The following is a 10,609-nucleotide window of genomic DNA, read 5'->3' on the forward strand; positions in this document are numbered from 1 at the left end:
GGGTGGGCCTTGGACCAGTGTGACACGGGGCTGCTTGGGGGTCTGAGCGTGGGTCTGGTCAGGATGTGACTCGGGGGCTCTGAGGTGGGTCTTGTCTCTGTGTAACACACATGTTGAGTATCATCCACCAGCGGGAACATTTACTCTCCCAGAGCGGATGCTGTGATGGTCTTCAGCAGTTTTCATTCTCACAGCCATGCAACCTACACTATGCCTGATTCCAGAATATTCTCACCACCATACAAAGAAACCCTACACAACTCACTCTTCCTGTTGAAAATTGGTATTTTGTATTTGGAGCAAGAGGCCTGTCTTGAGGTTGACGTTTCTGTAATTGGAAATTCAGACAGTCTTAGTGAGGACAGCAGGGTCAGGCTCACTTGCTTGTCTATTTGTGACACCATCTATATCGGGGTCTCCACAGCCTGTCATGCCTGTGAGGGGTCTTTCTCTGTCACCAGACCCTATCAGTCAGTGCTCTGAGGGGCATGTTAATGTTAGGAACTTCAGTGCCCGTGTTGTCCCTGGTCACCCGGCACATGATTGATTCTGAAATCACCATCTCACCATTGTTGGCACTGGGGCCACTGAGGGTAAGAGCAGGGGCTCCTCGTGGTATGAGGCACTCGATGGTTCACTTCCTTGGGAGTCAGGAATCAAGTAAGATTTAGATGCTCCACTAAAAAACCTTCTGCATGAGACCAGAAGGTCGCAGTCGTTTTCTGAAGCAGAGATGAGGGAGAAGAGGCTGAGGCAGCAGGGCTGTCATTGCTGATGTCAGATGTCCTGGCCGGAAGCAGAGAATCCCAGAAGAATGTCTGTCTGTGTTTAGTGACTGTGCAGAGGCTTCTGACTGTGTGGATCATAACAAATAGTAGCTGGCAGTGGGAAGAATGGGAATCCCAAAACACTTGAACGTGCTCATGGGAAACCAGGAAGCTATTGTCTGAACAGAGTAAGGGAATACTGCTTAGTTTAAAATCAAGATAGCTGCGTGTCAGGGTTGTGTCCTTTCTCCATATCTGTTCAATTTTTGTGCTGAGTAAATCTTTTAAGATGCTGAACTCTATGAAGAATGTGGAGTAGGGATTGAAAGCGGACTCATCAACATCCTGCTTTATGCACATGACACCACTTTGATTTCAAAAAAGAGGAGGACTTGAACTGCTTGTACGGAAGATTGAAGTCTAGTCTTCACTATGGCTTGCATCTCAGTGTCAGGAAGACAGAAAGCCTCACCACAGGACCAGTAATCAACATCATGACAGCTAGAGAGGAGTGAAATCATCAACAGTTTTATCTTAATAGGATCCACAATCAGCGCCCTTGGTATTAGGAGATCAGGAGACATACTGCTTTGGGAAAGTCTGCTGCCAGCGACCTCTCCATATTACTGAGGAACAGCGATGTCAGTTTGAGGACTAAGGTGTGCCTGATGCAGGCCATGGTCCTTTAAGTCAGTGCTGTGCATCTAAGAGCTAGACCGTGAGTAAGGATGCAAAAGAACTGGTGCTTTCGAGCATTCGAGTACCAGGATCCCTTGACTGCCGAAAGGACAAACAGGTGAATCTTGAAGAAAGTACAGCCCGAATGCTCCTTGGAGGCGAGAGCGGCACAACGTCCTCTCACAGGCCTTGAACGTGTTACGAGAGACTCTTCCTTGGAAAGAGGTGCCATGCTTGGGAGGACAGGGGGTCAGTGAAAGAGAGGAAGACCTCGATGAGGTGGACTGACAGTGACCGCAGCAGTGAGCCCGCGTGTGTGTGGGGTTCAGCTCTGTTCTTCATAGGTTGCTGAGATTTGTACTCGGCTCAATGATGCTTAACAACAGCAACGAAGCAGAGATGAGAAGTTGGGGAGGTGGGAAGCTAGAGCCAGGAGCAGAGCAACCAGGAGACGCTCAGGACTCTTGTGCGGACTGGATTCTTCTCACCTGTTCTTCCTGTCGATTTCTAGCTTCATAGTTTTGTGACCAAAACCTGGTGAAAGAGAATGAGGAGACATTGTAGAAAATGCAGTGAATGCCAGTCACCAAACAATTTATATACAGGTTGCTATAGGGGAGCCTCATTTGTTATGTAAATTTTTAGTGTTCACTGAAAATACAATAGAGTATTCTTGCGGGTTTGTTTTGTTTTCTGTAACATAACAGCACAGGAAAAGCTTGTTGTTATGTTAATGTGAACTGGTAAATAAACAGTTGATTATATTCATGTGAATTCTCTGTAAGAACATTAAGAATTTGAACTCTAAAGGATTACAGAGACTTAGAATAGAAATAGGTCTTTAAGAGGCTGAGACTGAGAATTTTCAAACTAAGAATTAAATGAGGATTTAGTTTTAAAATGAGATAAATGTCTCACTAAGGGGGGGAAGAACCGCTAGAAGGATTCATACATTATGCTTGTGTTTTATCGCAGCCTGAAATAAAAAATTCATTCCCTAGAAATCCTGTAAAGTGGTGGCTGCTTTTTCTTTCATAAAAGAGTTTGAAATAAAAATAAAAAGGGTTTGCAGTCCCAGCACTGCAGTGGAAAGGCCCGACCTCTACCCCCTGGGCTGTACCTGAGTGTGGCACTGAGACAGCAGCAACCCTGCTCTTTTGGGGCACAGAGTAGGAATTTGGTGCAGAATTGTCTGGAGCAGAGCCACAGCAAGGCCATCTCGCTGTTGGCTCCCCTCCGTCCAAAGGAAGTCTCTTCTGTTCTCGGGGTTCTGAGGGGAACTCTCCAGAGCACGTGGCCAAAGCCCTTCTGATAGCCAGACACTAAAACAGAGCCTTCATTGCCGTCAAGTTGGAGCTGACTCCCTGCCGGCCGTCCAGCAGGTCCCTGTGGCTGGACACTGAGCAGGAGGAGATGCCTCTTTCCCCCACAGAGCTGCTGGTTTAAACCGCCCTGGAGGCTCAGTGCCGGGGTTGCAGCACAGCCCCCTGTAGACCATGCCCACACGGTACTCTGCTGGTTCTTGTCTGGGGGACAATGCTCTGACTGTAGGAAGAGATGCTGAGCGTTGCTGCCCTCAGCCCCCACTCGTGGTGACCCCTGCCCCACTGAAGTCTCTAACCTGAATTGCCATTTATTTGGGCTCCAGAGGCTCTGCTGTGGGACGTGTGTGCGGGGTGTGTGTGTGTGTGTGTGTGTGTGTGTGTGTGTGTGTGTGCAGCAGGTGGTACACCTATCAGAATTCCATAGTCCTGTCTCATCTGTGTAAACAGTGTTACTGAGTCAGCTTGACTGCACTTAAGAACAGCACAGCCCCCTGAGCGCTCTGTGACCACACCAGAAACCCCAGTGTCTGTCCACACAGCTTTGTCCTGGGGAGCTCTTTTCTGGGGTGAAGCACTCACAGTGTAGTAAGAGCAGATGAGAACTTGTTTGATTTTTCTTATGAAAAAGGCAACGAGGCAGTATTAGGCTTCTGGACAAATATGTACCTCCATGTCAGTTGAAATTGGAAGAGGTTGGAATTGTGAACTTTCCTAAAACCCAGATGATGTCACGGAAGAGAGTGTTTTCCGATCCTGAAAGTTTGTCTTTTGCTAGCGTGCCAGGTGTGGTGTGACTTCGTCCCTGTTAGGGACCCTGGAGCGTGTTGACAGCTCTTGCCGCCCTCTCGGCTCCTGTGTTCCGTCAGGGTTGGAGGTGTTGAAGCAGGAGACGGCGGTGGTGGAGAACGTCCCCATTCTGGGCCTCTATCAGACTCCAGCTGAGGGCGGTGGCCGAATTGTGCTGTACGGAGACTCTAACTGCCTGGATGACAGTCACCGGCAGAAAGGTGAGGAAAGGCCTTGTCCCCGTCCTGAGAAGACCCTCACCAAGGGAGCTGAGCAAACGGGGACAGCCCAGTTCTTCATCTGCTGGGAGGTTTTTGACCCACGTCTAAGCCTGGACATATGTAGAAAGCAAAATGAAAAGATTTTGGCATATTCGATTCTGCCTCCTCCCTCCCAAGTCCAGAGGCGCTGAGATTCCAGCCCTGCAGTGGAAAGGCCAGACCTTTACAGACAGACAGACAGACACACACACCACCACCACCACCACCACCACCACCACCACCGTCCTCGTGCCTCAGGGCCTCAAAGAGGGGCTGGAGAGATTGGCCTCAGCAGGCTGCCCATGCGCTCACTCCTCCCTGCTCTCTTCCTCCTCCTCCCTCTCACACTCTTCCCTTCTCCCCTTCTCTCTTCTCCCCTCCCTTCCCCCTTCCCTCTTCCCTGCCTCTCACTTTCTCCCCTTCCACCTTCTCTCCTTCCCCCCAGCTCCTCTCTCTTCCTCTTCCTCCTATTTTTCCTTCCTCTCTCTTCTCTCATCTTCCCTCCTCCCTCTACCTTCTCACCCTTCCTCCAGCCCCTCTCCTTCCCTCCTCCCTGCTCCTCCCTCTTCATCCACCTCCTGCCTCCCTCTCCCCTTCCTTTCTCCCCCCTTTTTCTTCCTTTCCCTCCCTCTCTCAATTCCTTCTGTTCTTCCCCCTTATTTCTCTCTCCTGCCTACTTCCTTCTCCATCTCTCTGTCTGCCTCTGATTCCCTCTCCCCTCCCTCCTCTCTCCCTCCCTGCTCTGCCCCTCCTCCTCCTCTCCCTTCTCCTCTCCCCTCCCTCCTCTCCCCCTCATCTCCCCCTCCCTTTCACCTCCCTCCCTCCCTCCCTCTCTCCTCCCTCTCCACTCTCTCCCCACTCTGCCCCTCCTTCCCTTCCTCCCTCTTCCTCTCTCCCCTCCCCCCATCTTTTTCACATCTCCCCACTTCACCGTTTTAAGTTGCAGTTGACTAAATTCCCAGCGTTTTATGTAAATCCTTAGAGGGAGATTGGCCTTAAAATCCAAAGTGAGGGCTAAAGTGACAGTTGAAAGAAGATTAATATTTTATTTCTACAGATTTTCTTTGAAAGATTCTCAATCACCTGGTAAGAGCTGTCATTAAAATTTAAAATCCCGAGGCAGCTGCCCATCCCCTTACATTCATTCGGCAGTGTCTGGGGACTTGTGGGCCTTCGAGCACGTAGCCAGAAGTGCCCTTTAATGAGTGCCCGGCAGTTGGGGCTTTTCTCTTGCGATATTGGCTTGGAAGCCGGCATGTCCAGTGTGGTAACGGCATGACCTGGGCAGATGACCTGGCCGCACGTGGGGAGAGCGTGCAATCAGCCAGCCCAGCTCCCTGGGCGGGTCCTCAGGCACCTGGAGGGTTAGGCCTGCAGCCCTCTGAGTAGAGCCTGGACACCTGTGATGCCGGAGAGCCCGAGGCCAGGCTTGCTTCCCCACCTGAGGGCCTGCCCTGAATAGCAGTGCAGATGCTGCTGTTCCCACCTGTGTCTGTGTGGATGCCCCCTCACCTGCACCACAGCCCGCCCCGGCCCACAGCCTTCCCCGACTGCTCTCTGCTGTCCCATTGTCGCAGAATCCAGGCTGGGCTGCAGTGGCCAGCACTGGGTGAAGTGGTGTTCACTGCCTGGAGTGTGGGCCTCAGGTGGGCCCGAGTCACATCTGTCACTGTTCTGGGGCCCAGGTGTACTAGCCTGCCTGGGGACGAGTGCTCCATGAGCCAGCTCAGCCTGGGCACCCGTGCCTACAGCTCCGAGCTGGGGCATCTCTGCTCTTTGGGGTGCCTCCTGACAGGCCCCTCTCAGCAACCACCCGTTGCCTCCACAGACTGCTTTTGGCTGCTGGACGCACTCCTTCAGTTCACATCCTACGGGGTAACCCCTCCCAGCCTCAGCCACTCTGGAAACAGACAGCGGCCACCAAGTGGAGTGGGCACCGTCACCCCGGAGAGGATGGAAGGTGAGTGGCTGGGACTGGGCTCTTGGAGAGAACTCATCCAGCCTAAGTAGACACCAGCATGTGGAGCCAGGAAATGTGTACCATTGGCTTATCCCTCAGTGACCACAGGCAGGGTGACCGGTGGCTGTGACCAGGCTGGCAAGGAAGGCTATCTGCAGGGACCACCATGGTCCAGATGCCCCAGCCCCCCTCCTGCACCTCCTGTGCACCTGCGAGTGCGGCATGTCCACTCTCGCAGTGACCGGTACAGTCACGGAGGCCTCAGCTCGGGCTCCTTGCGCACTTCCTGGGTACCAGGCACCAGGCTGGGTTCTTACCCTGGATTAGCTCCCTCTGTCCTGGACATAATCCTGGGAGGCTGATAGGGGTTCAGTTTCCAGATGAAGAAACCCAGTTAAGAAAGCTAAGTGACTGCCAGGGTCACCAAGTGGTCACAGGGGTGCCCGACTCTCTGGAGGCCAGGGCCTGAGAGAGCAGGACTGGGCCTGTCCTCGGGTGACCCGGAGTTCTGGTTCCCAGTGCACTGACCAACAGGCCTGCAGAGACACAAGCACACTGTCCCATCCTTTGTGCTCGGTGGTCACGTGCCGCCCAGGGCCACAGTATTGGACACTGCGCATCTCACGAACAAGGACAGCTTGTGAAATGCAACCTGCATTTCACAGGCTGTTGGCTGGCTGGCCAGGAGCGGTCTGGGGCTCTCAGCATGGCCTTATTGATGGTCAGTAAGCATTGACCACCTCATGCCACAGGGACAGTGACTGTCAGAAAGGGGCTGTTCTGTCCACTCCCTGCGGCTTGAGAACACTATGAGCGCCTGGCAACCCCTGAGAGCTGGCTCCTGGGACCAGGTGCCCTGTGGATGGAGGGCAGGTGCTGCCTCGCAGCCCAATTGTAATGCTCCTCTTGTGTCTGTCCTCTTGGGAGCTGCAGGGAACCACCTGCACCGCTACTCCAAGGTCCTCGAGGCCCACCTGGGAGACCCGAAGCCTCGGGCACTGCCCGCCTGCCCACACCTGTCCTGGGCCAAGCCACAGCCCGTGAACGAGACGGCTCCCAGGTGAGTGTCCCAGCCCTGCCATTCAGGTGCTCAGTCACGGGGAGAGGGCCGCCACCATAGTGGGGTGGAGACCAGCCCCAGACAGCCTGGTGGGGGAGTGCGTTCCGTGTTGGGCTGCCCCCCAAAAAGCTGAACCAGCCATGGCTCTGCAGGAGAAAGACACGCAGTGGGTTTCCTCTGGGTTTGGGGCTCTGACCTTTGAAACTGGTCCTTGGTGGCGCCCTGCTTGGTGATGGTGCTTGGCTGGTGGAATCTCGCTTCTTGCGTTCTTGGTGCTCCTGAGTGGACTTCACCGCACAGGCACCCCGAGGACAGAGTGGAGCTGGCCCCTTGGGATTTCTGACGCTGTTACTCCCTAGAGGGCAGACAGCTCATAGTTTTCCCAAGAGCTGCTGATGGATTTGAACTTCTGACTTTTTGGTCGGCAACTGCGTACTTGTTAACTGCTCCTTAGAATCTTAGTGGCTGACATACTGGGATAGGCAGAGACAGCGGTCAGCATTAGCATCTTCTCAGTGCCCGGCAGACCCTGTGCAGGAAAAATGGCTTTCTGGACCGTCTGCCAGCGTTGCCCCCGCACCAGTGCTGACTGGCTGGTCTGTGTGCTGAAGTAATGGGAGACTGGAAGTAAACATGCAGGAATGGAGCGCTTTGGCTTCTCATGGTGACGTGAGATGGGCTGGCCACTCTCCCTAATGACAGCGTCAGGAGGAATGCTGAGAGCAGGGATGTGCAGGCCTCACTGCCTTCAGAGGAGCTCCAAGCACACAATCCTGGGTACTGCCTGCATACAGCGACCCAGCACCGAGCTCTGACTCCATCCACATGGCCGCCTCCCAGCCTCCTGCCGTTCTGTGACCTCTCCAACACCTGAACATCGTAGATGAGGCATGCAAGGCTCCTAGAAGGCCCCTCTCTCCCTCAGTGTCCCAGCCCCCTCCCCGGCTCCACCCACCTGTTTATCTCCTTGCGATGTCTCTCGGAGCCCAACATCTAGACGGGTGCTCTGTCCCCAGAGGAGAACTGAGATGCCTCTTGGGAGTTGCAGACCGCCCCGAGCAGCCAGAGAACTGAGAGGCCTGCCAGCAGCTGCGACAGGCCCGAGCAACCGTAGTGACATCCCTGTCAAGTGTACGGCCCGCGAGTGAAGAGTCCTCACCTTGCTGCTCGGGCGACACCTGGGGACAGTTGCAGAAGTATCATGCTGATGACATGACCTTCTTGCAGAAAAGAGCTCTCACTGATGAAGTTCTAAGACTGCATCCTGTGGTGTGAATTACACCACCACACAAAGAAAAGAAAATTCTACCGACTGATGATTGATGGAGAAACGTTTACACGGTCAGGAATTGCATTTGACACAGGTTTGCAGTCACCACCCATGGTAACAGCAGTCAGGAAGTCAACGTATGGGCAGATCTTTTTCTAGGGACCTCTTTAAAGTGCTAAGGAGCAAGGATGTCACTTTAAAGGCTAAGGTGTGCCTGTCAAAAGAGCAAGGACAGCATGAGGATGGCCGGATCTGACTTACACTAACTGCAGAGAGGAGACTGCCTTCATCATCATCATCTGCAGTGCCCCCCACACCCTCACACTTCTTTGTACCAATTCCAGCACCAGCCTTATTGTTGCAGCAGCTCACAGAACACACAGAGTCATACTGACCCTTATGGGGTTTATTAGGGAGGGTAACAGGTTACAGCTCGGGTTGGCATCAGGCAATTCTCAGTCAGGACAACTTGCAGAGCTGAGGGCTGCCTGCAGCGAGACCACACGCTCAGGTCTCACTGCTCAGCCACTCAGGCCGGCCACTCCGAAGTGGTCATCTTCATGGGCCAGGTCACTCGCCTTCTCTCCAGAGCGCACGCTGCCGTGCTCAGGCCCCTCCCAGCCGAGTACGCAGCCATCGGGCCACCAGAGTGCCTTCCTCCACAGACAGTGTATGTCCAGCCCTCCCGGGGCCGTTCCCTCGAGGACAGGAACCATGGTAACTACCGTGACCTGCGTGCCCAGTATGCTGTGCCGTGCTCACCAGTATGGTGCGGTCCTGTTGGCGGCATTGATGTGAATGAATCAGAAAGTGGACATGGTGGCTGTGTGGCTCTGCTTCTGTCCCCGTGAGCCCCTCACAGTCACCTCACCCTGATCAGCTGCATCTCCAGCTTCAGTTCTGGGCAGGACAAGAGGGCAGTGAGCTGTCCTGATGCCATATGGCACAGCCCCGAGTGTGACTGTGGTGCTGACGTTTCTGTGTGGGGACCAGGTGACAGAGTTACCTTTACGCCAAGGCAGAGGGCACATCACTTGGCTGGGCGCACCCCTGGGGGCTGCTGAACTTGGGAGGCCACTGTAATCCCTGTCTGTCTTCTCTATTTCCCTGAAGCAACCTTTGGAAACATCAAAAGTTGCTGTCCATTGACCTGGACAAGGTGGCACTGCCCAACTTCCGGTCCAACCGCCCTCAAGTCCGGCCCTTGTCTCCGGGGGAGAGTGGAGCCTGGGACATTCCTGGGGGTGAGTCCTTGCGCTTTGGGACCCTCTGACCATGCCATGCTTTGTTCACAGGACCCCTTCCCACAAAAGGTTGTCGTCCCCTTGAAAAATCTAGCTTCTCAAATTTGAACTTTTTCTGCTGTGACTAATTGTCACACCTAAACCTTTTTGAAGTGGAGTGATGTGCACACTAGTTTATGAACAGTCTTCAGTCCAGACGTGTGTCCCGTACCCTGGGGATGCCTGCCATCTCTTGGGTTCTCTGTCCTACCAGGGGTGGGTCTCCACGAGCAGGGAGTGGTGGCCCGAGCGGCTCCAGCAACCCCCACCCTGCCCCGGGGTGCAGGGACACGTCCCCTCCTGAGGTAACACCTTCCCTGGTCCTGGAGGAGGAGAACCAGGCTGCTCCAGCAGAGCGAGGACTGCTCCTGTTATCGGGAACCCTGGCTTCTCCAGGGAGGGGACAGTCCTGAGGGGCTTCTGTCCTGGAGCTGACCAGCCCCCCAGGGAATGAGGGTGGAATCCCCAAAGCTGTGCACATTCTGGGACTGTCTGTGTTGCTATGACAGGGGCACACTGACACTGAACTGTCAGCCACTCCTATGTTCTGACTCCCCTGTGCAGGGCTTTCCCAGTGTGGAGGGGCTCGGCCTGCCCTGCCCACCTCCTGCCTTGCCCTACCTCTTCCTCCCGTCATCACCCCTCCCCAGCACAGACTGCACCCAGTCCCCTTCTCCTCTGGACGCCCCCCCCCATGCACTGTCCTGTCCTCCTGTGCTCACCTGCCTGCAGCCCTGCACACCCTTGCATGCAGCCCACGAAGGCCCGGGTTTCGCTCTTGCTGACTTTCAGACGTGTTCCAGCTGCTCTTCCCGCCTGCCCCGCACCCCCTCCTTCTCCACCGACAAGATGAGCCGGTGGTGACGTCCAGGTGGGAGGCCACGGCTCTGAGTGCTCACCACCTGCTGGCCTGTCCTCTTGCAGGGATCATGCCTGGTCGCTACAACCAGGAGGTGGGCCAGACCATTCCTGTCTTTGCTTTCCTGGGCGCCATGGTGGTTCTGGCCTTCTTCGTGGTCCAGATCAACAAGGCCAAGAGCAGGCCCAAGCGGAGGAAGCCCCGGGTGAAGCGCCCCCAGCTCATGCAGCAGGTGCACCCCCCGAAGACCCCATCTGTGTGAGCCACGACCAGCCTTCTTGGCAGTGTGGGTGGACGGCAGAGCTGGACACAGCTTTACCCGGGGCCTGTCCTGCGGGGGTCAGTGTCCAGGCAGCATGCT

At 54.8% G+C, this 10,609-nt stretch overlaps 1 protein-coding gene across 1 annotated transcript in view; it reads left to right on the forward strand.

Annotated features, from left to right (window-relative positions):
* The window catches only part of MBTPS1 (membrane-bound transcription factor peptidase, site 1), a 36,183-nt gene extending 25,673 nt beyond the window's left edge, over positions 1 to 10,510 (forward strand). The window contains exons 18-22 of the mRNA XM_006888798.1: positions 3,637 to 3,777; positions 5,645 to 5,776; positions 6,710 to 6,836; positions 9,220 to 9,350; positions 10,314 to 10,510. Coding sequence (XP_006888860.1) covers positions 3,637 to 3,777; positions 5,645 to 5,776; positions 6,710 to 6,836; positions 9,220 to 9,350; positions 10,314 to 10,510 — 728 coding nt within the window. The remainder of the gene's footprint in view (positions 1 to 3,636; positions 3,778 to 5,644; positions 5,777 to 6,709; positions 6,837 to 9,219; positions 9,351 to 10,313) is intronic.
* The last annotated feature ends 99 nt before the right edge of the window (positions 10,511 to 10,609 follow it).

This window comes from Elephantulus edwardii, unplaced genomic scaffold (genome assembly GCF_000299155.1).
Source record: "Elephantulus edwardii isolate Elephantulus edwardi_28Jun2011 unplaced genomic scaffold, EleEdw1.0 scaffold00072, whole genome shotgun sequence".
Classification (NCBI taxonomy): Eukaryota; Metazoa; Chordata; class Mammalia; order Macroscelidea; family Macroscelididae; genus Elephantulus; species Elephantulus edwardii.